The sequence below is a fragment of the Ovis aries genome, chromosome 14, assembly GCF_016772045.2.
Source record: "Ovis aries strain OAR_USU_Benz2616 breed Rambouillet chromosome 14, ARS-UI_Ramb_v3.0, whole genome shotgun sequence".
Classification (NCBI taxonomy): Eukaryota; Metazoa; Chordata; class Mammalia; order Artiodactyla; family Bovidae; genus Ovis; species Ovis aries.
In genome coordinates, this window is record NC_056067.1 from 34,372,029 (window position 1) to 34,395,907 (window position 23,879).

At 58.6% G+C, this 23,879-nt stretch overlaps 4 protein-coding genes across 28 annotated transcripts; 2 read left to right on the forward strand and 2 right to left on the reverse strand.

Moving 5' to 3' along the window:
- The first annotated feature begins 195 nt into the window (after window positions 1-195).
- Window positions 196-4,970, forward strand: HSF4 (heat shock transcription factor 4). 12 transcript variants are annotated; one of them, XM_042231788.1, is made up of 13 exons: window positions 196-394; window positions 1,036-1,144; window positions 1,234-1,361; window positions 1,454-1,578; window positions 1,849-1,924; window positions 2,060-2,124; window positions 2,627-2,723; window positions 2,953-3,106; window positions 3,333-3,456; window positions 3,947-4,052; window positions 4,151-4,216; window positions 4,353-4,422; window positions 4,656-4,970. In XM_042231788.1, the coding sequence occupies exons 1-13, from the start codon at window positions 272-274 to the stop codon at window positions 4,805-4,807; spliced, it is 1,395 nt and encodes a 464-aa protein (XP_042087722.1). In that variant the 5' UTR covers window positions 196-271; the 3' UTR covers window positions 4,808-4,970. The 12 variants fall into 12 exon arrangements, 11 of the variants coding, with proteins under 11 accessions (XP_042087722.1, XP_042087715.1, XP_042087717.1 ...); XM_042231781.1 differs by having other exon boundaries at window positions 2,979-3,106; window positions 3,229-3,456; window positions 4,302-4,422; XM_042231783.1 differs by having other exon boundaries at window positions 2,979-3,106; window positions 3,229-3,456.
- Window positions 4,971-5,535: 565 nt separating this feature from the next.
- On the forward strand, window positions 5,536-9,143 carry NOL3 (nucleolar protein 3). Of its 4 annotated transcripts, XM_027978061.2 has the most exons (5): window positions 5,536-5,720; window positions 6,169-6,231; window positions 8,136-8,438; window positions 8,589-8,900; window positions 8,996-9,143. In XM_027978061.2, exons 3-5 carry the CDS (start codon window positions 8,144-8,146, stop codon window positions 9,001-9,003), a joined length of 615 nt encoding a protein of 204 aa, XP_027833862.1. In that variant the 5' UTR covers window positions 5,536-5,720; window positions 6,169-6,231; window positions 8,136-8,143; the 3' UTR covers window positions 9,004-9,143. The 4 variants fall into 4 exon arrangements, with proteins under 4 accessions (XP_027833862.1, XP_027833859.1, XP_027833861.1 ...); XM_027978058.2 differs by lacking the exon at window positions 6,169-6,231; XM_027978060.3 differs by having other exon boundaries at window positions 5,659-7,374.
- A 384-nt stretch (window positions 9,144-9,527) lies between these two features.
- Window positions 9,528-17,649, reverse strand: MATCAP1 (microtubule associated tyrosine carboxypeptidase 1). Of its 2 annotated transcripts, none has more exons than XM_004015062.5 (7): window positions 17,561-17,649; window positions 14,130-14,755; window positions 13,904-14,047; window positions 13,488-13,620; window positions 12,307-12,612; window positions 12,105-12,202; window positions 9,528-10,815 (listed from the first exon to the last, which is right to left on the reverse strand). In XM_004015062.5, the coding sequence occupies exons 2-7, from the start codon at window positions 14,697-14,699 to the stop codon at window positions 10,651-10,653; spliced, it is 1,416 nt and encodes a 471-aa protein (XP_004015111.2). In that variant the 5' UTR covers window positions 14,700-14,755; window positions 17,561-17,649; the 3' UTR covers window positions 9,528-10,650. The 2 variants fall into 2 exon arrangements, with proteins under 2 accessions (XP_004015111.2, XP_060253990.1); XM_060398007.1 differs by having other exon boundaries at window positions 16,199-17,649.
- A 359-nt stretch (window positions 17,650-18,008) lies between these two features.
- EXOC3L1 (exocyst complex component 3 like 1) lies at window positions 18,009-23,394 on the reverse strand. Of its 10 annotated transcripts, none has more exons than XM_042231773.2 (14): window positions 23,280-23,394; window positions 23,077-23,133; window positions 22,707-22,867; window positions 22,406-22,625; window positions 20,924-21,536; window positions 20,727-20,844; window positions 20,465-20,590; window positions 20,265-20,365; window positions 19,960-20,070; window positions 19,086-19,215; window positions 18,842-18,964; window positions 18,593-18,748; window positions 18,377-18,501; window positions 18,009-18,303 (listed from the first exon to the last, which is right to left on the reverse strand). In XM_042231773.2, the coding sequence occupies exons 2-14, from the start codon at window positions 23,120-23,122 to the stop codon at window positions 18,114-18,116; spliced, it is 2,220 nt and encodes a 739-aa protein (XP_042087707.1). In that variant the 5' UTR covers window positions 23,123-23,133; window positions 23,280-23,394; the 3' UTR covers window positions 18,009-18,113. The 10 variants fall into 10 exon arrangements, with proteins under 10 accessions (XP_042087707.1, XP_042087706.1, XP_027833856.1 ...); XM_042231772.2 differs by having other exon boundaries at window positions 22,707-22,882; XM_027978055.3 differs by having other exon boundaries at window positions 18,009-18,501; window positions 23,289-23,394.
- Window positions 23,395-23,879: the final 485 nt, after the last annotated feature.

The following is a 23,879-nucleotide window of genomic DNA, read 5'->3' on the forward strand; positions in this document are numbered from 1 at the left end:
CAGCGGGCCTGAGTAGGGTGCGACTCGAACTCAGGTCTCCCTCCCTCCTGCACCCTGCCCCCACGCACATCCGATCCCATACTGCCCTTTCGGTCCGCTGGTGGTGCGGCCGCGGCCAGAGCCCCGCCCCGCCAGTTCGCACGTGGCCCCCGCCTGACCCGGCGCCGGGAGGCGGAGTAGGGCGGGGCAGGCGGCAAACGCAGCACTTTCCGCGGCTTTGACAAGCCCGCGGCGGCCGGGCCCGAGCGCTTAACGAGGCCGAGACTGCGCCATGCAGGAAGCGCCGGCCGCGCTGCCCACGGAGCCGGGCCCCAGCCCAGTGCCTGCCTTCCTCGGCAAGTTATGGGCGCTGGTGGGCGACCCGGGCACCGACCACCTGATCCGCTGGAGCCCGGTGAGGGCTGGGGCCCCTCGACTTCCTCAGTGGTCCCCGGGAGTCCTCCACGTTAGTGAACGTCCACGCTCATCAACCCCTGCCTGGGACGGGGTTATGGGTCCCTTGATTCAGCCGTCTAGGGTAGGCGACGGCTTGGGCGGGGGTTGTGATATTGGAGATGGAGGTGAGGCGACTTCCTTCGGGCAGAGGAAAGGGTAGGAGCCTTCTGAAGGAGACCCAGCACCCGAAGGATCTTTGAGGTCTTCTAGTTCCCACCCTATCCCATCAGACAGATGGGAAAACAGAGACCAGGAGAAAGGAAGGGCTAGGTCTGATTCTAACTCAGAGTCACAACGCAGGTCTGGGAGCCGTCCGGGTCTGGAACCCAAGTCTGGCTTCTGCACCTCTTCCTACAGAACCGAGTAGGGAGTCTGGGTGGGCTAGGATAGAGGTTCACTGTGGTCGCCCCGGGACAGGCCTCAGGGCTGGTTCCTGCCCGGCCTCGTCCCACGTCCCCATGAATTGCAGCGTCGGTCTCCAGAGTGAGTGCGAGTTTGTGTGCGCGCGCCGGACCACTGGCTTGGCCGTGGGCGGGCACCACTCACTGTGTCGTCTGGTCTCCGCCCGCACCGTGAGTGGGCGGGCGGTGCTCTCCTCAGAGCGGCACCAGCTTCCTCGTGAGCGACCAGAGCCGCTTCGCCAAGGAGGTGCTGCCCCAATACTTCAAGCACAGCAACATGGCAAGCTTCGTGCGGCAACTCAATATGTGTGAGTCCCTAGGGCCTAGTGGGAATAGAGCGTGGGTGACTTGGTTCGCGGGGGCTTAGCAGCTTACGCCCCCGCGCCCCGCTCCCTAGACGGTTTTCGGAAGGTGGTGAGCATCGAGCAGGGTGGCCTGCTGAGACCCGAACGGGATCACGTCGAGTTCCAGCACCCGAGCTTCGTACGCGGCCGAGAGCAACTGCTGGAACGCGTGCGCCGCAAGGTTAGGGGCGGCCAGCAGTGACCAGCGAACCCGGGTGGAAGTGGGACACCTATTCCGTGCGACCCTTACCTGAGAGAGCCTCCCACCTTCAGGTGCCCGCGCTGCGCGGCGACGACGGCCGCTGGCGCCCCGAGGACCTGGGCCGGCTGCTGGGCGAGGTGCAGGCTTTTCGGGGAGTGCAAGAGAGCACCGAGGCGCGGCTGCGGGAACTCAGGCAGTGCGGGGGGAGGGGGCGGAGGAGAATGGGGAGGGAGAAGGGGGGCTCTGGGCGCGAGGACACTTGGCTTCTAGACGGTTCTGGGCAGCTCCTTCCTCTCTTGTACCTCGGCGCCTCCTCCAAGACCAGTGGGCCGAGCTGTGGCAGTCTCTTAACTAAGGATGGACGACCATCCGAGTGGGCACGGGCGCGGGCCTGCATTCTGGGGGTGGGGGTGGTGACCCAGCGAACTCTCAGATGCCTCAGCACCCTCCCACGCCTTTTCCCCAGGCAGAACGAGATCCTGTGGAGGGAGGTGGTCACGCTGCGGCAGAGCCACGGTCAACAGCATCGGGTCATCGGCAAGGTGTTCCTCTCCCCCGACCCCACTCCTGAACGTACCCCCCCCCACAACGCCTAGTCCTGGAAGCCCCCTGGAAGTGTCTTGTTAGAGTGAGGGGCAAGGCCCCAAAGATGAGTTAACCCTTTGTTTCCTTTTCAGCTGATCCAGTGCCTCTTTGGGCCACTTCAGGCTGGGTCTGGCAGCGCAGGAGCTAAGAGGAAGCTGTGAGTGAGAACCCCAGAGACACCCCTACCCCTTCCAGCACCTCCCTGCCAGAGCCCCAGGCGGAACTCCTTCTCCTTCAGAAACCCCTTCACCTGCCTTTCCCCTGCACTACCATCTTCCTCACCCCATGGCCATCTCCCCAAAAGCCCCATTCCAGGGCTTCCCCCCTACCCCTAATTCTACCACCAAAACCCTGACTCTGAGACCCCTCACTTCCAGGACCTTAACCCTGTACTTCCACCCCATGATCCCCTTCCCCTTCACCACAAACTATTCTGGGGCCCAAACCAGGTTTCCTCCCTTCCCTCTGCCCCCAAAGGGCCTCCATCTCTGTGGGGGGGAGCCCCTTCTGCCTCCAGCATGTGACTGATGCCCTGGCAACAGGCCTCAGCTCTGCTGACGTGGCTGCTGGGGCCTGTGGGAGGGCGGTGATGCAGGCTGAGGGGCCTGGGAGATGAACCTGCCCAGCCCCCTACCTGTGCTCCTGGCCACCTTGCACAGGTCGCTGATGCTGGATGAGGGGTGCCCAACGCCAGCCAAATTCAACGCCTGCCCCTTACCTGGTGCCCTCCTGCAGGACCCCTACTTTATCCAGTCGGTAGGTTTTTGTTTCTTCTCTCATCTCTCCATAGAGAGCCTGTTCTCTTTCCCCATTCCCCAAAAAGAAGAGATGAAAAAAAAGAAAAGAAATAGAAGAGAAGATGGAGCCTAGCCTCCCTCCCACCAGACCCAGCATGGACCAAGCCTCCCCCCTCAAGCCTTTCTCCTTAGGTCTTGCCCATGTGGTACCAGTCGGGCTCTGAGTCACCCTATGACTTGAGGTGAAGGGCTCAACCTCGTCTTCTACTTACAGCCCCTCCCGGAGACCACGCTGGGCCTCAGCAGCCCTCACAGGGCCAGGGGCCCCATCATCTCCGACCTCCCGGAAGACTCTCCTTCCCCTGAAGGAACCAGGCTTTCCCCCTCCAGTGGTGGCAGGAGGTAAGAGGGACTGGGGCTGCCCTCTGGGGAGCTGTGGGGGGCGGGCCTGGCAGCCCAGATGGCTGTGGGGATAGGGGGAGAGGTCAGCGCCAGGGTCTGGTTGAAGCTTTTCTCTGGTGCAGGGAGAAGGGCCTGGCACTGCTCAAAGAAGAGCCAGCCAGCCCAGGGGGGGAAGGCGAGGCCGGGCTGGCCCTGGCCCCAAACGAGTGTGACTTCTGCGTGACAGCACCCCCACCGCTGCCTGTGGCTGTGGTGCAGGCCATCCTGGAGGGGAAGGGGAGCTTCAGCCCTGAGGGGCCCAGGAATGCCCAACAGCCTGAACCAAGAGGCCCCAGGGAGGTTCCTGACAGGTGAGCAGAAAGCCCATTTGTGATTATAAACCTCATGGGCCACTTTTGCAGCTAGACCAGCACTAGCTAGTCCTGAAACTTCCCAGCTTTGTCTGTCCCAGGGTGGCTGAGGAGGCAGCCATGATCTGACCTGATTTCGCAGAGTTGCTCTAAGGAGCACCAGCTTCAGAGGCCCCTGGAAAGTGGAAACTTCCCAGTGGCAGGGCTGAGGAGTCTGCATTTTAAATGCCACCACTGGGGCGATTGTAAAGTACATGACAGTTTAAGAACCACTGGAACTGATAAGTGCCTGGGTCGGGGCAGGCACATGACCCAAACCTCAGGCCGAAGGTAGGAGGCAGAAGGTGCTTTCCCTGTGCCCTTCTGTGTGTGTGGGTTGGGAAGTCCTCTTCTAGCGCTTTCTAGATATTGTCAGATTTAGATCCTGATGTATCCAGGTTCCTTGGAAACCTAATGCAAGGAGTGGCCAACAGCAGTTCTCTGTGCACAGGGGCCCTCTGGACCTGGAGAAGGGAGGCCGGAGCCCAGACAGTCTGCTGCCTCCAATGCTGCTTCGGGCCCCCCCTGAAAGTGTGGAGCCTGCAGGGCCACTGGATGTGAGTACACGTTCAGTGAGGCAGGGGCACAGGGCTCAGTGGGCTCCAGCTGTTTGGGCACCCTGGGGAGGACACCATTGACCCAGAGCTCCCCCCAGGTGCTGGGCCCCAGCCTCCAAGGGCGGGAATGGACTCTGATGGACTTAGACATGGAGCTGTCCCTGGTAAGATGGGGGTGGGGAGGGTGGTGGGGGTGGGTGTTGAGGGTTGCTCAGCCAAGCCCTTTAGTCCACCACTGTTCTCCCTCAGCCAAAGCCCCAGCTCCCTTCCCCAGCTGCTTCCTGCGGTTCTCTTCTGCAGTTGCAGCCCTTGGTTCCAGAGAAGGGTGAGACTGAGCTGGCAGTTAAGGGGTTAAATTCTCCAGGCCCAGGTAATATATGTGGTGACTCAGGGACCTGGGGGAGACCCCGAGGGGCCTGAGCTATCACGATTGGGTGGGCTGGGCAGTCGGTGTTTTGGAGGAAAATCCCCGGAGCGAGAGGGAGAGGTTGAGAGTGGATGTTTCATCCCAACTGACCAGAGGGCAAGGCGAGTGAAGCTCTCCTTCCCCGAAGAAAGGAGATGCCCGTCTCTCCCTGCTGAGTACAGCCCCGCTTCTCCTAGGAAAGGACTCCACACTCGGGGCACCACTCCTGCTGGACATCCCAGCGTCTTTAGGAGGCCCAGCGCTCAGCCTGCCTGGAGCTTTACCCATTTACAGCAGTCCTGAGAGCCGGGCCTCCTACGTGGGCGCGGGAGGCAACCCCTCCCCCTGAGACACCCTCCGCTCCGAGCCAGCCCTGCTGAGGGGCTGGCCGGCAGTAGCACGCCCCGCTCGGCTTCCTTGAGCCCCCTGGTGGACTCTGAGTGAAGCCCCAGTTACTTGGCAGCCCCTCTCCATTCCCGAGTCCTGCATAAAACCGCATTTTTTCCCCTGTGTTTCTGGTCTCTTTCCTCTACCGACCAGGGAGCACAGAAGTCATGGGTGGGGGGTGCCTTTGCCTTCATAGAAACGTCCAAATCTCAGGGCTTTAATGTTAATCGAGGAACCCTTGAAGAGCGGAGGTGCCTCCGAGGCCGAGCTCTGCTGCTTAGGCCCCATCCTCCGGGTGCGAATCCAGGGATGGTGCATGGCCACTGAGACCTCCGGGAATCGGGGGCTTTTAGGGGTCACACCCAGCACCGCAGTGCACCCGCTCTGTGATCTTCAGTAAGCTGGTCTCCTTCTCTGAGCCTTCTCTGTGCAGGCAAAGAGAATGGGTATAAAACTCCTGGGAATTGCTGGGGTACTTGGGTCCGCGGGCTTAACGGTCCCCACCCCGACTCCTCCGGCGCGCCCGGGGTGATGAGGGAAAGCGGACTTCGTAAACGCGGCCAGGCGGTACTCGACCTCTGCGGTCGGCCTCCCCGCGTCCCGAGAAGAACGGCCCCCTTTCCCCACCCCCTCCGGGTTCCCGGCAGCCCTGGCCGCCCCGCCCCCGCTGCAGCTGCTGCTCCCATCCCCACCCCGCCTGGCCCTTTCTGCCTCGTCATCTCCTGCCCTGCCGAGGCTCGACCCGTGAGTGGGGCCGCCAGGAGCGCAGGGACCGGGAGCCCCACCGAACCCCTCCCCCTCCGGCTGGGGGAGGGAAGAGAAACTGAGTTTGGGCGAAATCCGTGCCCGATCACCACCAGCAGCCGTGCGCGAAGGTCTGTGAGCCCCGCCCCTCTCCTCCCCTCTCCCCTCCCCTCCCTTCCGCAGGACTCATCTCTGGGGCTGGGTGGAGGGATGGATGTTGAGTTCGCAGTTGCGCGGTCTTCCGCGCTGGCCCACCACCTTCGCTCCTTAGCGAAAGAACGCGCGCAGGGAGCGAGGTGGGGAGGGCGGCAGAGACCCCCGACCACGCGTGCTAACTGGAGCCGCCAGGTCCTCTGGGAAGAATCTGGGCTGTGACCATTGAAGGACATAACTTCGATATTCTGAGCATTAAATCTCAGAGGATCCAGACTAGCTGGGGTCTCTGCTGTCCAGACAGGACAAAAGGCAGGACTTGAGGTAACTAGAGGAGGAAGCTAACATGAAAATAATTTGGGGAGGAGGGAGAAAAAAGGAGGGGCCGAACTAATATGTCCCCTCCCTCTCTGCACCTGTACACAGTGGGTTCTGCCTTCCCTCCCTTCCTGCACTCTTGACTGTGGGGACAGATTTTGGAAACCTCAAGTAAGACGGCAGAGGATCCATGGTACACAGTCCGGTGATGTCAGCCTAGTGAGGGTGTATGATGTTCACTGGGATACAGAGGAGAAGGAAAGAATCTGCCTCTGGGACACTTGGGCATTGGGGTAAACGAGGGGACATTTGAGTCTTGAAGATGGGTCCACCACTTGGAGGGAGAAAAGGGATTCCAGGCCCAGGGAACAGTGTCTACAAAGTTTGGGAAGTGCCGGTACTGAATGGTTGAGGAAAGTGGGGGAAAGCCTCCTATCTAGGGGCTTTAAGTGAACAGATAGTCTGGATTCTCTCTGGTGGTCCCACGAGGGTTGAGGGACAGGTAGTCATGGTTGGCATTCTGCTTGGCCAGACCCCTCGTAATTCAGGCTGGAGCTAGCCACTTGGTCTGTCTGAGCCTGTGTCCTCCTCTGTAAAATGGGCACAATAATCCTACCCTAGAGAGTTGTCCAAGTCACTGTTCTGTAGGGTGATGGGACAGGAGTGAGAGGTGCTGGGAGAGACTGTTACAGGAGATGAGGGGTGGAGGGAGATGCCGATTCTCACTGAGATGTCAGTGGAGGAGCAGCATTTGTCACAGATGGGACATGAAGGGAAAGGGAAGGGCGAAGGGTCTCTGCTCATAGCCTGAGGGAAGGGCTGACACCTCAGTAGGGCTAGGAGGGGTGCAATGACCAGGGAGGCATAGCATGACAGCAGGCAGTGAGAGAGATGGGGGTTAAGACTGAGTCCTCTCTCCCAGACGTAGAGCCAGGTAAGGAGGTGAAGGAGGCACCCCAAAGAGAGGATGAAACCCTTGGACAAAGCCAAAGCCAAGGGAGATGGACTGAGAACGGGAGTGGCCCAGGGCCTGACCTAATTGCCCCTTAATGCCAGGGACCTTGCTGCCTGGGTCAGGTGACCCAAGAGGAGATGAGCCATCGTCCTTGGCTGTTGATAAGTGAACAAAGCAGATTAATTTCTGCCCAAGGCCTGCTGTTGGGGTGGTGACAGCCTCTCAAAATGGGAGGATCCACTGAGGAAAACAGTGAAAGTTTGACAATTGCTGGTAGCTTTTATGAGTTGGGTCCTGGATACTTCAAGATGATGGCTGTGAATCATTCTCAGGGCAGCAGGGAGACAGTTTGGTCTCAGGTATGTCAGAAGATCTTGGTCAGAGCTAATACTCAGGAGGACTCAGGTATCTCTACTCAGGTATTAGGGAACCAGGAGAGTCTAGGAAACCACACTGGGGTTCCAACACGTGGTGGTATCGGTGAGGGGGTGCAGAGGCAGGGGCCTGTCCTGGAAGGATGGACCTCAGAGTCAGGATAAGTGTCTGGACTTCCTCTGGCAGGTGAGAGGAGCGGGAAGACTCTCAGCACTTTGGGATCTGGGAGGGGAGAGATGGAGCTTTGCAGGGTCTAGGCTGGAAGTGAAAGACTAGACTCTGGTGAAGTTGACAGAAGTATTCGGCAGATAGACTGGAAAGGAACTTGATTGCAAGCTGGGTGTGGGTTATCAGGACCAGCTGTAAGTTGGGGAAGCAGGTTGGGAAAGAAGTTAGGTTGGATAAACTAGGTCCGAATCTCTCGCGGTATCTACAGGTGGCAGGGGCTCAGGAGGAAGGACCTGCTTGGGGAGAGCAGTCAGAGTAGATGAGGGTCCTGGGATAGCTAGGGGAGGAGAGGAGTGCCACAGTTAACATTTAGGGGCCAAAGGTGAAGCCAGAGGGAGAAATAAGACAGAAAAGGTCAGGGAGGCAGGAGCGGTGCTGCGCTGCGGGCCTGACAAACCGCAGAGATCCAGGTGAACTTAGACCCCAGCCACGGATGTTCACTGGGGCCCCGGGAGAGAGGTCAAAAGCAGGGGAGCTCCGGCCCCCACTACCTCTCGGCCCCCCACCTCCCATGCAGCCCCTACCATGGGCAACACCCAGGAGAGGCCATCAGAGACGATCGACCGCGAGCGGAAACGCCTGGTAGAGACGCTGCAGGCGGACTCGGGGCTGCTGCTGGATGCGCTGCTGGCACGGGGCGTGCTCACCGGGCCCGAGTACGAGGCTCTAGACGCGCTGCCTGACGCCGAACGCAGGGTGCGCCGCCTGTTGCTGTTGGTGCAGAGCAAGGGCGAGGCTGCCTGCCAGGAGCTGCTGAGCTGCGCCCAGCGAACTGTGCGGGCGCCCGATCCCGCCTGGGACTGGCAGCACGTGGGGACCGGTGAGAGCGCGCGGGGGAGGCGGAGCCTAGGTCAGAGGAGGGGGCGTGGCATGAGGGCATCGATCTGTGGTCTTCCCCAAAGACTCGCACGTGTGCAGAGGAAACCACCGAGGATAAACTGAGCCTGAGACACTCCCACCTCTGCCGTAGGCTACCGGGAACGAAGCTATGACCCTCCATGCCCAGGCCACTGGACTCCCGGGGCTGCTGACTCAGGGACCACGTGCCCCTGGCTGCCCAGAGCTCCAGAATCCGATGAGGCCCGGGGTCCTGAGGACTCCGAGGCAGCACAATCCGGAACCCTCGAGGAAGCTGAGCCAGAGCTGGAAGCCGAGACCTCTGAAGGGGCTGAACCGGAGTTGGACCCCCAAATGGATCCCGAACCGGAGCCAGAGGCAGAGCCAGAGCCAGAGGCGGAGCCAGAGCCAGAGCCTGACTTCGAGGCTGAAGACGAGCCTGAAGGTGTGAGGATACCCAAACCTGGTGGGAGGGCGTGGCCTGGGAGGCAGAGGAGGCGGGGCTCTATCTGAATGACCACGCCCCTCTATTATTTCTAGATTCCTGAAAGCCATAGCACCCACAGGCCGCTCTTCGTCCTAGCAGCAATGGGATCTGGGATCCCGCCAAGGTGGGGTCAGATGCCACCAAGGTTCCATCTGGCCCAGTACCACTGAAAGTGAATAAATTCTGGAGGGTCAGCCTGGACTCTGATTGTGGCTCTCTGCCTAGGAATGAGGGTGTGGATGTGTGCCTCTAAGTCCCAAAGTCTTTGGGCAGCCCTGTCCCCATGGCACAGCTCTCAGCCCATTTCTGTCCTCAACAGTACAAGCTGTACCCCTGGAGACCCCAGACCCAGGTCTCCAGTGGGACAAGGGCCAGATCCTTGGGCCCTGCTCCATGGCCCTTTTATCCTCATGAACCATTTGGGGACATGTGTCATCACCAGCCCCACCCAAGAAAGCCCCTAGCACTGGCACAAAGGTCCAGGAAAGGAGTACTTATCTCCACTTAGAGAAAGCTAGACTCACAGCCTTGGGAAGGGAGATTAAGAGAAAGAGGAAGTGATCGTGAGTAGATGAAGCCGACACACTTAATTATAATTGTTTTAATTGGCTTCTCTCAGGACTGGGAGCTCAGTGAGGATTCTGACCAGTTAACTGGTACACAGAAGGCGCTCTATACATATTCAATGACTAAAGGAATAAGGACTTTCCAGCTGTGTTTCCAAGTTTTCAAGTGGAAAAACTAAGGCCAAGGGTGGAAGCAGGGCTGGGTCAACCTCACACAGCTGAGTCTGAGGTGAAACTAGAAGCAACAATCATCTTGGCACCTCTCCTGGTTGAGGAGAGGCTCAGAACTTGGAACCACTGGGGGCCTGCCCCTCAGGCTTGATTGTAGATGCTGCCCACCTATGCCAACCTCTGCCAGAGACCAGCTGCGAGGGTGTGGGCAAAGACAGGGACAGCAGAGGCCAGTGCAGGGGTTGAGGGCAAGGCCAGGGGAGCTCTCGGCTTGACTCACAGGCCTATGTATATGTGAGGGAGGGCGGGGGTGTGTATCGGTGGGGCTAGGAACAGTCAGTGCCTTTCAGAGGAGCCCTGTTCCCTCCATCGAACTTTCAGAAGCCCAGGACACACAGCACAGAAATAGGGAATACACACAATGACAATGGGAGAGGCAAAATGCTGGAAAGCACACCCCAGCCCAGCTGGGTCTCTACTACCAGGATCCCTGCTCCTCGAGTCGGTGTGAAAGCCGGACAGCAGGCTCAGGCAGTCACCCCAGGAGAAGGGAGATCCCCACCAGGACCCAGTGAGAGGTAGACAGCATGAAAGCTGAAGGAGCACCAAGGGGCCAGGTGGGGGACGAAAAGACTGGAGTACGCAGACACCCAAAGCCATCTCATGCAAGAACAAGTTTCCACTCCCACCCCGCCCCCCCTCAATGCCCATCCATGCTCAGCTTCCCTCCCACCCTCAGGCTCTTCCTTGGCTCAACAGACAGCTGGAGACAGGAGGGCAGACTTAGTTTGCCTGACATGCTGCTGTTGGCCCTTGGGGTCCAGGGAGGCTAGCACAAATTCTCTGCTGTTGCCGCTCCTCCCTCCTGAAATGCTTCTGCCCTCCCCAGGCCCCAAGAAACACCCAGGCTGTGGAAGCACAGAGCAACCAGCTTCATGTTCTGGGGGCCGATCCGGAGCCCTCAACCAGTATCAGTCAGGCAGCAGGCGGCCCAGCTCTGCCTCATCCAGCCGGTTGGTGGTCATGATGTGTTCCAGCTGCTGCCGGTAGCGTGCTAAGTCCTGCATGAAGTGGGGCACCCGGGTGTTGTCCAGCACCCCGTGGGGCCGGAGGTGATCCACATCCTCATAGGAAACCTGCAGGGAGAAAGCTGGGCCTCAGTGCAGGGTCCCCTGGTTTTCAGGCAGCTGGTCCCAGCTCTCTTCCAATAGCCCATAGCCCTTTGCTCCCAGAACCCCTCCCACTCCCCTTCTGATTCATTCCCCACGTTCTGTACCCTGTGGCTCCATCCTGGGTGTTTGCTCTTTTTCTCAAAATCTTCTTCTAAGATCTATGTGCTTCAACCCCACTCCTGTATCCAGTCCAGCTTCCCCCCTTCATCTCCAAATCTGGGTATCCAACTGCCTTCCAAACACCTTTCCCTGGATACCAGGCGCCTCAGACGCCTCATAGCCAGCCTTCCTGGGTGCCAGCTTATGCAGCCCGACCCTTCTCACAGTCCCTAGGTCAGATTCCAGGGTGGGGACTTAGAATATGTCACCCTCCCACTCAGAGTGGCCACTGAGTTGAAAAGACTCCACTCTCTGAAGATCTCTCCAGCTTGCCCCTTCTCCATCTGCATGGCCACTGCGGGGTTATGCCAGACCACCGTCAGTGCTGCAGAAGAGACGAGAAAGGCCTCCTCTTCCCCTTGCTGCTGCTCCTGCTGCTGCTAAGTCGCTTCAGTCGTGCCCGACTCTGTGTGACCCCACAAACAGCAGCCCACCAGGCTCCTCCGTCCCTGGGATTCTCCAGGCAAGAACACTGGAGTGGGTTGCCATTTCCTTCTCCAATGCATGAAAGTGCAAAGTGAAAGGGAAGTCCTCAGTCATGTCCGACTAGTAGCAACCCCATGGACTGCAGCCTACCAGGCTCCTCTGCCCATGGGATTTTCCAGGCAAGAGTGCTGGACTGGGTTGCCATTGCCTTCTCCGCTTCCCCTTGCACTCCCTTCCATAGGCCTCTCCTCCCATATGACACACAGAGCCTTCTAAAGCCAACATCTGTGCCACCCTTCGCTTGAAGCTCCTTGGATTCCCCACTGCTTTGGATGAAGTTCAACTTCCTCAGTTTGGCACAAATACCCAGTGCCAAGGGCTTGATCCCTGGCTGTTTCTCCAGCTTGCTTCTGCAGGCCTTCCTGACTGCTCTCCTGGCCTGGAATGCTCACTTCCTTAGCAGTGTCTACACACACACCTGTGGGCTAGAAAAAGCACCTATACTGGCTGCCAGACTGTCACCTCATCGCCTGTGCTCACTCCACCCACGCTCCCCCCATGAGAGGCCTGGCACCCAGTCCTCAGTGGAGTTCCAACCAGAGGCTCAGGGAATACGGCAATGAAGGGGAGAGCTGGCTGGGACCTCTGAAGGCCCTGTGGCCCCTCACCTTGCCCAGCGAGGTCAGCAGTGGGAAGTCAATGGTCTGGCGATGCCGCAGAATGCGCAGGATGCCATCCAGGTATACCTGGTCCTTGCTGAAGCAGCCTGTGGGCAAAGAGGGCCGTGAGCCCTAGGTCCAAACCCCCACCCTCACCTTCCCACCCCAGATTGAGGCACTCCCCCGCCAACCCCCCAGGACTGGTGCCCACCAGGCAGCGAGGTGTCAGTCTGGCCACGCTTGGCACGCACGCAGTACTCCCAGCGCACATCGGCATCCTGCACGTAGCGCGCCAGGTCCTGGAAGAGCTGGCGAAAGGACATGCGGGCGGCACGATGTATCGTATAGTAGAGCAGTGCCGCGCGCCACAGGAAGGGCTGCTTGCGGAACAGCACGCTGTGCAGGCTGGCCAGGCCCTCCTCCGTGGGGTTTGCTGGCCTCAGCCCGTACTGCTGCCGGCCCTCGGCGCTGTGCCACGGCTGTCGTGCGTTGTTCACGCCCCGAAGGTAGTGGGTACCTGTGGGGAGGGCAAAGAAGAGGCTGGGCTGAGCATCCCGGGGGTCTTCCTGCCTGGCCCTATCCGGGCCCTGCTCTGCCTGGCTGGACCTCTAGCCGGTGACTCACATAGCTTTATGTCCCTAAAATCAGGCTCTCACACAAGCCTCTCCACCCTACACCCATACTCACCCAACCTAAGGCATCATCAAGACCATCTTCAGGTAAACACACACCCAAGGATCCAGAGGTTCACACACATGAATCCTCCCCCACCCGTCCAGGACTACACACACACAATTCTCCCAAACTAACACTGCTCCCCCACCCCACCTCCCGCAGCCCCCTAGAGAGGCCAGTCCCATACCCTTGCATGCCCATCTCATGCTGACATATTCAGCAAAAACCCTTTTGCCCAGAGCAACACGATTTTTGACGAGGAGTGACAGACATGAAAGAATAGTAATTCGTGTCCTATGCCTGCCTTTCCAGCCTGGCCAGTCCCTTCCTAAGTCCATCTGTGTCTTCAGCCAGTTCCCTCCCCAGAATCTGAACTTGAATCCACCGTGGAAGGCCTGTACTGTGGCTAGACTAGTGGGGCCCTTAGGGTTCTCCCTCTGGCCTGTCTGGGCCTCAGCAGTCTTGCCCCACGGACAAGGGAAATCAGAGAAGAAGCTGAGGGAGGAAAAGATACCCAAAAGAAACAGGAAGTGAGGGTGAGCCCAAAGAGTGGGCTGGCATGTTCTGGCGTACCTCTGTGAGCCTGAGGGAGGAGGTGGCTGCTGGTGAAGGGAAGGGGAAAAATGAGAGGGGGTGGAATTACTGGGACCCCTCACTGCCCCGCCCCCATGTCCCAGCCCCCTCTCATCCCAGCCCACCCACCTACCACACCCTGACCTATCTCGTGCCGCAGCATGCCCTCCAACCAGTACTGGCGGGCTCCAGTCAGGTTGATGGCCAATGTTGGTCGGCTGTTCTCCACCATCATCACTGCCTGGGACAGGAGGTCCTCACTCAGCTGCACCACTACCTGTGGGTGGCAGAGACGCACGTCATGGCCACCATCCCCGGGGGCCAGTGGGGAGGTGGACCTGCTGATGCCACAGGGGAACCAGGCCCGACACTTGGCCACAATACCCACCCTGCCCCACCTCTGCTTGGAGCCAGCTCCCACCTGACTGGGGCGGGGACGGGAGCAGGGCTGGCCTGAGGTCACTAGCTCCACCAGAACAGAGCTGGGCCTGGCACTGCGCAGTCTGGCAGTGTGGTTGGAAGCGGGTGGAAAAGGGGTATCACTGACAGCGTGAGCTCACCTCCCCGACGCAGCCCTCCTTCTGCATGTATCTGCGCACAATGGACCAGATCTGGCACTTGGTCAGCAGCTGGCCCCCCGTTGCAGCCTCGAAGTGTTCATAGGTCCCAAACTTCTCCAGGACAGCCTCGATGATGCCAACTGCCTGTACAGAGGGCCGCAGCAGCAGGTCAGGCTGGACCGCTCAGGTGGTCCGGGCTGGGGTGAGGCGGGCAGTCGCCACTGACCTGATGAATGAACTGTCCAGAGGCCTCACAGTATTTCTCCAGCACAGCCGTGGGCATGGGTTCCTGGTACTCGAACTGTGGGTTGTAGGTGTAATGGGACTGGAAGAACTTGTCCCGCTCGCGGTCCATATTGGTTGGCCGCAGAGCCACCAACATGCAGGGGCTCTTGCTGGCACCATGGCCTGCCTCCTTTCGAGCCTTAGCGATATGAGGCAGGGAGGCTGCAGGCCGCAGGGTGCCCCTACCTGGGTCCCGTCCCCGTCCAGGCGGGGCCCGACTCTGGGTGCTGCCCCCCCGCCGGCCAGTACTGTTCACGGTGTAGGTGCTCTCGCTGCGCCGCATGTGTCCACGGTGGCCCAAGTGCAGCTCTGAGAAGGGCTGCCTCTCTGCCCGGGGCCGCAGGGCTGAGGGGACGGACAGAGCCAGGGGCAGGGCCAGGGACTGAGGCCAGGGGAACAGCGCTGTCCCATTTCGGTCTGAGGGCCCCCGCCTATGGGCCAAGGAGGAGGGGCTGGCTGGCGGGCTGGGGGGTGCCTGCTCATACACCTGAGCACCTGAGTCCAGCACCATTCTGTCCTGGAGGGCACATCCGGCTGGGTCACTCCAGCTCCCCACACCGTCGACTTCTGGAGACACAGGAAGGATGTGGAGGCCAGCAATGAGTGGGTATGGCCTCAGGGCCAGCAGGCCCTGTGCCCCCTCACCTCCACCCTAGTTAGTCCATTCCCTGGACCGGGGGAAAGCAGGAGGAGGTCTCATACATCCACGTAGATGGTGGTTCCTCAAATCCCCTTAGCCCATGAGCTTCTGAGAGTAAGTCCTAAGCCCCCCACTCATGATTCTAATCCCTGTGCTCAGAGCCCACCCAGACTGGGAATTTGGTACAGTGTAGCCTCAGCTGCCAGGATGAAAGGTGAGGGGGTCTCACTACCTTCTATCTGCCTTCTACCTCTGGCATTTTCTCAGTCTCACTCCGCCCCTCCCACCCAGCTCCATCCACTTCCTCCAGCCCACTGGGCCTACCTGCCCCATGCTTATGCTAGTCCCTCCACCTGGAATGCTCTCTTCCCTCTGGGCCATCTGTTCAAATCTAAATTAGAACCAGCTTTTTGTAAGCAGAGGGAAAGTTCAGCCAATCCAAGCCAATCCCTGGGTGTCTCCTATCAGAGCCATCTTCCTAGTGGTCATCCAAGGCCAGTGTCAGGACGGTTACCCCAACTCTGTACCAGGGCTCAGTCTAACCCAGTCTCTCCCCAGAGACTGACCAAAGGCTCCATCCTCCGAACTCTCCTGTCTGCTCAGGGACATAATTCCAGCATCTCTCCTTTTTCCTACATCGCCTACATCATCAGTCTCTTCCATTCTGCTGGATTCTTCCCGTCAGTATAAACACATGCTGTTATTTCTCCATCTTAAAAAATAAAACCCTCACTTGACCCCATAGCTTCACTGCATTTCCCTCCAGCTGCTTCTCAGGGTAATACAACAGTCCAAGTCATCTATACTCAGTCTTTATCTAGTTCCTTCTTTCCTGTTCTGTCTTAAATTTCACTTCAAGTAGGGACTTCTGGCCCCTGCTCTCTATCAAACTGACCTGGCCAAGGTCACCAATGATCTTCATGTTGATCAGTAGAACTTGACAAAGTCAGTGACCTCATCCCAGCTTGGCCACATCTTCCCCTTGGTTCTCGACTACACTGGGACATAGTTCTCCCATCTCACTAGCTGCTCGTTCTTGTCTTCCTTGCTGCTCATCCCTGTCTTTCTGACCTCTTAACACCATAATGTGGAGAGACACTGCTTTGGGAAAGATCCCGCTGTTCTCCTAACTTGCTACAATAAATCCTTCCTTACCCGCCCCTCCCCTGGAAAAAAAAAAAAAACTCTAATGTCCAGAACTTGAAAACTTCTCTTCTCCATTTATGCTCTCTCCCTGGGTGATCTCATCCACTCTCATGGTTTTAAATATGTCAGCCCAAACTTCTTTCATAAACTTCAGACTAGTGTTCTCTGTGCGTAAGTTGCTCAGCTATATTCAACTCTTTGCAACCCTATGAACTATAACCCACCAGGCTCCTATGTCCATGGAATTCTCCAGGCAAGAATACTGGATACGGAGTGGGTTGCCATTCCCTTCACCAGGGATTTTCCCAACCCAGGTCTCCTGCATTGCAGGCAGATTCTTTACCATCTGAAACACAGGGAAGCCCCTCAAACTATGTTGTCAGTTCTCAATTCAACATGTTTACTTGAATGTATAACAGGCATCTCAAACTGAAAATGTCCCTGTCTGGAACGCTTTCCCCTCATATAACAGCAGGGGTCACTCTCACTTTCCTCAGATTTCTGTACAAATATCTTGTTAGAAAAGCCTTCCCAACACACCCTCTATAAGACAGTAAACCTCCTCTAAACCCTCTCCACCAGAACCTCGCCTTCCCTACAATATTGTCCTCCAATGCAGTCATCACCATCTGAAGTACAGTATATGTGACTATTGTCTGTTTTCTCCTTCTAAGTGTTCACAGCTGTGTCCCCAGAACAGTTGTTCAGTAAAGGAATGAAACCAAGAGCCCTTGTCCTTCTCAGAACTGGAATCATTCCCTCCCTGCACATGGCTTCCCCAGCTAGTTCTGATCCCTTCTCCCCTCCTCCCAGTATTCTGCCTAGTGACAAGCTGCTGGATGATTTCAGGCTCAGGCTTCCTTTCCCTCAACTAACCATACACTTTTCTGGATTCCTCACTGCTCTCCAGGCCTCTTACTTGTACCAATCCTCTTTATCTCCCCTTCTTTCATTTGACCTACCTCTTTGGAATTACCAGGATATGCCTGTTTTTTTCATGTCTCAGGTCCTTTTGCCAAGAATGCCCTCCCAATGTCTCCCTGTAACAAACTCCTAACCATTCTTCAGGACAGGGTTTAGGCCTCACCTCCTCTGGGAAGCCTTCCCAGCGTCTTAGAGGCTCCCAGTGCCCAAGCGGCTTCTTTACCACCCTAGGCTGTTATTGTTGGAGCCCAGGTCCGTCTCCCCCCACATCATCCCCTGAACTCCCTGAGGGCAGGGACGGGTCTCATTCACCCCCATGACCAAAGTACCCAGCACTAGATGCAGAATGAATGAAAGATGGTTGTGGGAGGAGCCCAGACTGAAGGCGGAGTCTGGTGATATATAAGAGGGTGTGGTCTGCGCCAGTAAGAAACTCCAAGAGAAGATAACATTGAAGAGGAGCCAATGGGTACTAGGAAATCGAGGAGGGGCGTGACCTACAGCCAATAAGTGGCAGGGGCTGGGGCAAAGGGTGTGCCCAATGGAGGGCGGGGCCAGTGGACAATGGAGCGGGGTTCCCAGGTAGATGAGGAGGGGTCCGGTCGAACGCCTTTTCGGCCTTGTGGGGGTGGGGGGATTACACCCGCGTGCCGCGCCCCCACCTGTTCAATCCTCTTCTCGCCGCCGCTGTTCCCGCTCCGCAACACAGGCCGCCGGCTGCCCAGCCCGCGGGAGCCGACGCTGGTGACGCAGGGGCTCGGGCGCGCGCACGCTCAGACGAAGGAGCGCGGATTCGCGTCAATCTCTGCTGCCGCAAGAGCCCGAGGACACGGCTTGGGGTGGGGCCAGGCAGAGCCGGGGGGTGGTGTCCGCCATCGGGTCACGCCCCTGGGTGGGGTGTTGTCTTAAGCCCGCCCCCTCTGCCTCAGTTGACTGGCGTAGGAGACGCCAGCTCTCTGCGGGTGCGAGCACACGTAAGGGTGTAGCCTGCACACTGTGGAAGTCCCCGTACTTGGGAAAGCAGCCCACATACAGGTCTGGTACCGGGATAGGTGGGGCGCAGCCATATATCAGAACTGGAACCAGGATACCTTAGGTGTGTCACTGCACTTGGACCCCCTGCCCTTCGTGGGCACTTTTATTTCATCCACCCTTCGCCAACACGTACAATTCAGGCGTACGGGGACGTGACTTTATTCTGCTGGCAGTCAGGAGTCAGGCACAGGACCCTGAGGGGAAGCAGGAGGCCACCGAGGGTGCAGGTGTTGGCACGAGGCTGAAAAGTGCTCGGTGACCAGCTGGGGGCGAGGGCTGCGGGCCGGCCCGCAGAGAGCTGAGTGCGGCCAGGCGCTGCTCTCGGGACACGTCTCCGCGCAGGTCCAGGAGGGCGGAGACGTGATCCTCGCTGTTGAGTTACGGGTGTGTTAGCCCCGCCCAGCCCCTCCTGGGTCTCCTCCCTTCCCGGGCGGTCTTCGCACCTCACGTCGGGAAACTGTTGCCGCAAGCCTGCCACCTCGAGGCCAAGTAGCGTAGGGTCGCGGAGGTTCAGCAGCTCCTTCAATGCAAGCAGCACTGGCACACACTGAACGCTCTCCTCCAGGCCCTGAGCACGCAGGGGTTGGTCTTTCTCCAATCCTCGATCCCTATCGAATCACTAAGACTCCCGCCCATCCGCTCGCCCAGCGAATTCTCACCAAACCGAGGAAAAGCTCCTGAAGCTGGGCCGCATCGTGCTGCAGGCGCTCGGCCGCCTGGGTCCTCTCGTCAGCACCGCGGCAGACTAGGCGGCCTTGCATCAGCGCACTTAGGTACTGCAGCACCACCGTACGTTCCGCCTCGACCAGCAACAGCTGTGGGGATCGCGATCAAATGGGTCGAGGATGTTTTTCGCATGGACGCTTTGATAACCCCCGCCCCCCGCCAGCCTTTCCCCGCAGATGCACCTGGACCGCGGGATTCCGCACGTGCCGAAAGTTCTGGCAGAATCGCGCCGTCCGCTCGCACACGTCATCCAGCAGCTCTGGGCTTGAGAGCCAGCGGCGCGAGGGCAGAGCCGCGAATAGGGGCTGGGAACGGAGTTCAGAGACGTAGCTGGAGGCACAATTCAGACCCAGCATTCCCCGGCAGAGGCCCCCATGCATACGCTGTATCTCCTCCTCCCAACCCCGTCTCCTCCTGAAGCCTCACCTGTAGCTCCGCCAGCAGCGCCTCCAACACCAGGCGACAGATCCTCTTCTGCAACTTGTCCAGCTCTGCCTCCACCGGAGCCAAGACTCCGGGAACCACCCATTCGGGCTGCAGGACGGATACGGAGGAGCTGGACCGACCAAAAGGATGGCTTCAGGACCAAGGCCAAGGCCCGAGAGGACCTCTGCTGTCTAGCCACTCGGGCGCCACCTAGTGGCACAAGTGTGTCGCCTGAGGGGACAAGAAGGGCAAGCTCCCTGGACTTCTGAAAGTGTGGACACAGCTGAGGCCGAAGTGGTGGGCTCAGCGAGTTAGAAGGCACACATGCCACCTGGTCCTACCTCTAATTCGCGGTATGATCTTGAGCAAGTTATGTCTTTCAGTTTGTTTCGGTAAGAGGAGAGAGTTAATCCCAGTCAGGAGGGAGTCAAAATCATCATTAACTTGTTTGTCCTCTCTTGCCCACACCCCAGAGAACATAAGACCCAAGAGGAAGGGAATATTTTTGTTATATTCACAGAGATAACGCTAGACGTTACCTGGCACAGAATAGGGCCTTGATAAATATTTGTTGAATGAATGAATAATTGACACTCTGTGCCAGGTACTGTGGTAGGTACTTTATATCCATAATCTCACGTGAGTCTCAGAAGGTCCATTATTACCCATATACTATCGACGACAGAAGCAAAATTCAGAGAGATTAGATAATTGGCCCAAGGTCACAGAGCTAGTAATTAGGAGAACTAGGATTGGAATCCCAGGGTTATGTGAGTCTAAAATTCCTAAAGGCCCAGTGTAGGCTAGATCGATACTGAATAGATGTTCAGTCAGGGGTTAGTGGAGGTGGCGTTCTGTGGGCACATCCTGGTACCTGAGTGCTAACTGGTGGTTGAGGGTGGCCAGTAGGTACGGCACGTAATGAGGGACCACTGCTTCCCCGCCAAAATGGTCTCGGGAGAATCGGATCAGAGCATTGCTGAAGCTGCAAAGAGCAGAGGTGGCTCCGGTACCTGTTGTCACTCTGGTACTTAGTACTTAGTCCTTAGTACTCTGGCCCCACCTCCAAGATACCCAAGGCCCTGTTTTGAAGGAGTCCTTTCCCATGGGTGTGTCTGATCACTCAGAACCCCTTAGGGCTGCCCAGGAGCAGGGCCAGGAGTTGGGAGTGGGTCAGACCTCCTCAGGAAGGTGCTCAGTTCTGATAGTGCCATGCCATGCATCCGCTGCTGCAGTGACACACTGACCATTCTGGTCACACGAATGTTCTCTTCCAGGATCTACAGGTAGGGATGGGCAGCCATTAGCGGGGTCCTGGTCCTGCCCTCCTTCCCTTTCCCTGTGAGGGCTGCCCCCAAGTCTCGCCACTTTTCACCCACCTGCAGCACGATGGCTGGCAATGGCGAGTGGTAGAAGCCAGACAGGTCTGTGTCGGGTTCCTGCTCGCGGCCCCACTCGACTACCTCCCCATCCAGCGCCTTCTGCAGCCACTGGGCCACCTTTGCCTGGGGAAGGGGGGCAAGGAGCAGCAGGATGTAGCAGGGCACTGACACTGCTAGAGACGGGTAGATACATGACTCCACAAATACAGGCCCACAGGTGGCAGCAGAACTGCTCTGAACCTGGGCTCCAACTACTCACCTGGACTTTGGCCACAAATGTTGCCTCCAACTGCTCAATGTTTTCCAGGGTCAGGAGGGGCTCCAGATCAGACACATCAGCCTCAGGCCCCAACTCCAGGCTCCCCATCATTTCTGGCCTGGAGATGGGTTGCCCAGTGTTACACGGAGCCCCCAGCCTTTGATGTCCCCATTCCCTACTGCCCCAGAGACACTGACCCCTGGTACACATGCAGCGCCCAGTGCAGCAGGGTGAAGGTGTCGGCTTCTTCCAACTCAGGCCCTTCCAGGAGTTGCTGCAGGCAGCGCCGCAGGCCGTCATGCAGGGTGTGGGCCCACAACTGGACGACTTTGTAGTGTGGTGGGCAGCAGGGTGCTACCAGAGCCTCAGCCATGGCCAACTCGGCTGGCAGAGCCACCCGCAGAGCCTCCAGCCACTTTGCTAGTGCCCCAGGCCCAGGTTGCAGAGATGTCCCGAAGTGGACCCGCTCCAAGCCCTGCTGTAGTGCACGCAGACAGCGCTGCCGCCAGTCCCGTGGAGCCTGCTCCAGGGAGGTGCTGCGCCCAGCATCCACCTCGGCCACACGCACAGCAGCCACCAGCAAGGCTGGGTCCTTCCGGGCCAGCTGCCCTGCAGCCCCTGCGGCCGCCTCCACAGCCTGGCCCAGAGCCTCAGCCAGAGGGCCCAGCCCCTCGAAGACTGGCAACTCCAGGCCCCCAAGAGGTGCACACGTCTCCTCTTGCAGCTGCTCCAGTTCCCGAAGGCTCACATAGGCTTCCAAGAGCCGCTGGGCATCAATCAGGGTCTGTGTGTGGGCCACTGCAGCTGGCACTAATCAGAGAGAAGAGACAGCCTTGAGTCTAAACCTTTCCACCTGTGCAGTGGGTACAGCAGTGGATGTTGATGCCCTGGGGCTGGGGTGATGTGTAAAAGATTTAATGATCAGTACAGTAGAGCACTGGCCAGCCTGAAAAGACCCAGGGAAGGGCCTACATGGTGGTTAGGGTGTAAACCCTTGAGCTGATGAAACAGAAGGAAGAGAGAAACTTGGCGGAGGGAGTCATGCCAGTGGCTATTTGACCACCCTGTTAGGGAAATAGTTCAGTATATAACAGCTAAGTTGGGCAGAGCCACAGGTATCAGTCCTGACTCAGACATTCCATGCTTGTACGGTGCTTTGTTGCTCAGTCATGTCTGACTCTTTGCGACCCCATGGACTGTAGCCCACCAGGCTCCTCTGTCCAGTGGGATTCTCCAGGCAAGAATACTGGAGTGGGTTGCCATGCCCTCCTCCAGGGGATCTTCCCAACTCAGGGATTGAACCCAGGTCTCCCTTGTTGCAGGTGGATTCTTTACTACTGAGCCACCTGGGAAGCTTAAGAGTACTGGCGTGGGTAGCCTATCCCTTTCCAGGGGATCTTCCCGACCCAGGAATAAAACCAGGGACTCCTGCATTATAAACGGATTCTTTACCAGCTAAGCTACCAGGGAAGCCTTCCCATGCTTGGGAACCCCAGAATGAGCTAACAGGCACCCTGCTTCATACGTCATCTGGAGCCTGTACTACTCTCTGAAAGGGCCCCGGTGTGTCCCTCCATGCAATTTCCCACTGGCATCCCAGTCCCTTGATCAGCGACAAGCCCCTTGGTGCTTGTCAACAGGCTGGCAGAGGGCTGAGGCCGAGGGCCAGGCACACTCACCAGCTCGCAGCCGGGGCAGCAGCTGAGACAGGGCCTGCAGTTGTTTGTGCTGCACAACCTGCTCCCGCAGGGGTTCTAGGGTCTGCGCAGCCTCAGCCATATCCCGGAGCAGCCCATGGGCCTGGCCCAGGGCCTCATGGGCTCCCCGCACGGCCTCGAGGGCCTGGGCCAGCTGCCACACCCCGGTCTTCACACCCTCCAGGTATGACTGCACCACCGACTGTGGGAGGGAGGCAGGCAGTGAGGCCTTGCCAGCCCTTCAGCTCGCCCCCAGCACTCCTGCCTCCTGCCCGATGCCCACCTTGATGCGTGCTTCCAGAGAACAGGTCCGCTGCACCTCGCGGCTCCGGTACTGGCCCAGCCTGGCCAGCTGCTCTGGCCGGTAGAAGATGCCCGAGGCCCACTTGAGTGCTGCACCCCGGGCCAGCTGCTCCGCCTTCTCCTGCTCCGGCCACTCCGGCCCTGGGCAGGAAGAGCCTGGGCAGCTGCGTCAATTGGGCTAGGCCTGCAGGAAGTGGCTGCCGAATCTGCTCCCCTTCCTACCCCTCAGCCTGTCCCCCAGGGTGGTCCACTCCTCTCCCCGCCCTACAGAGCTCCAATCAGACCCCAACCCACCATCCCCATCTTTCTTGCCACCATCCCTCCCTCGGCCCACCCAGAAGGGCTCATACCAGTGGGGAGTACGGGCTGCGTTTTGTCCCTGGCTGCCGAGTCCATGGCTGGAGGAGCTGGAGCGGAGTGAGGGCAAAGGTCCAGGTTAGAGCAGGCAAAGTGGGCACTCCTCTGAGCTACTGTGTGCATCTAGGCCCCTCTGAGAAGGAGAAGGTTCCGGCTCCCTCAGGAAATGAGGGAGGTGGGAGAGGTGGGGAGGCACCTGAGATACCCTCGTCGACGAGGTTTCCCGGTTTTGCCCCCCAGATGGAAGTGGGGCAGGGTAGACGGGAGCCTCCGCTGGGCGCTGCTCCTCTCTGAGCTGCAGAGGACACTATGGTATGGAGCTCGCCAGGCTTGACCAGGCGTCCAGTGCTCCCTCCTCCACAAAGAGCCTTGGCCTTGAGAAGGGCCCTCTCCCCCGGCCGTCTCGGCAGAGTTGGATACTCCCTCCACTGGCTCACAGGCCCACACCTCAGCCTGCCACAGCAGAATTCCTCAACCCAAGGAAGCCTCTGTCCCACCTCCCTCCTCAGGAGCCCCCTCCTCCCTCCAGGTCCCGCCCTCTCCAAGGCCACATGCAGAAAGGAAGGAAGCTGAGTCTCTGGTACTTTATTCCCAACAGGAAAGAGCATCTGCACCGTGGGACAGAGTGGGGAGGGCTGGGCGCCACTTCCTTGGGGGAAGGGGTGGGGCTGTCCTCCCTGTGATCAATGAGTCTGGAGCAGCCTAGGCAGGACCTCTTATGCTCAGGGCACAGACAGGAACTAGATGGCCCCAACCTGGGTGGAGAGGAAGGTGTGCTGATATGGATGCAGACAAC

What these genes read in the sequence shown, in the direction of transcription:
- HSF4 (XM_027978043.2), top strand. Translation starts at nt 272, where the DNA reads ATGCAGGAAGCGCCGGCCGCGCTGCCCACGGAGCCGGGCCCCAGCCCA. An exon ending in AGCATCGGGTCATCGGCAAG is followed by an intron (nt 1,925 to 2,059) that starts GTGTTCCTCTCC and finishes TTTCCTTTTCAG; the next exon opens with CTGATCCAGTGCCTCTTTGG. An exon ending in GCAGGAGCTAAGAGGAAGCT is followed by an intron (nt 2,125 to 2,626) that starts GTGAGTGAGAAC and finishes CACCTTGCACAG; the next exon opens with GTCGCTGATGCTGGATGAGG.
- NOL3 (XM_027978061.2), top strand. Translation starts at nt 8,144, where the DNA reads ATGGGCAACACCCAGGAGAGGCCATCAGAGACGATCGACCGCGAGCGG. An exon ending in CTGGCAGCACGTGGGGACCG is followed by an intron (nt 8,439 to 8,588) that starts GTGAGAGCGCGC and finishes CCTCTGCCGTAG; the next exon opens with GCTACCGGGAACGAAGCTAT.
- MATCAP1 (XM_004015062.5), bottom strand. Translation starts at nt 14,699, where the DNA reads ATGGTGCTGGACTCAGGTGCTCAGGTGTATGAGCAGGCACCCCCCAGC. An exon ending in AGGAGGGCTGCGTCGGGGAG is followed by an intron (nt 13,621 to 13,903) that starts GTGAGCTCACGC and finishes TGCCACCCACAG; the next exon opens with GTAGTGGTGCAGCTGAGTGA. An exon ending in CATGCTGCGGCACGAGATAG is followed by an intron (nt 12,613 to 13,487) that starts GTCAGGGTGTGG and finishes CCCTCCCCACAG; the next exon opens with GTACCCACTACCTTCGGGGC.
- EXOC3L1 (XM_027978049.3), bottom strand. Translation starts at nt 23,206, where the DNA reads ATGCACACAGTAGCTCAGAGGAGTGCCCACTTTGCCTGCTCTAACCTG. An exon ending in GCGCTGCATGTGTACCAGGG is followed by an intron (nt 20,845 to 20,923) that starts GTCAGTGTCTCT and finishes ACCCATCTCCAG; the next exon opens with GCCAGAAATGATGGGGAGCC. An exon ending in CGCTGCTGGCGGAGCTACAG is followed by an intron (nt 18,965 to 19,085) that starts GTGAGGCTTCAG and finishes CTCCGTTCCCAG; the next exon opens with CCCCTATTCGCGGCTCTGCC.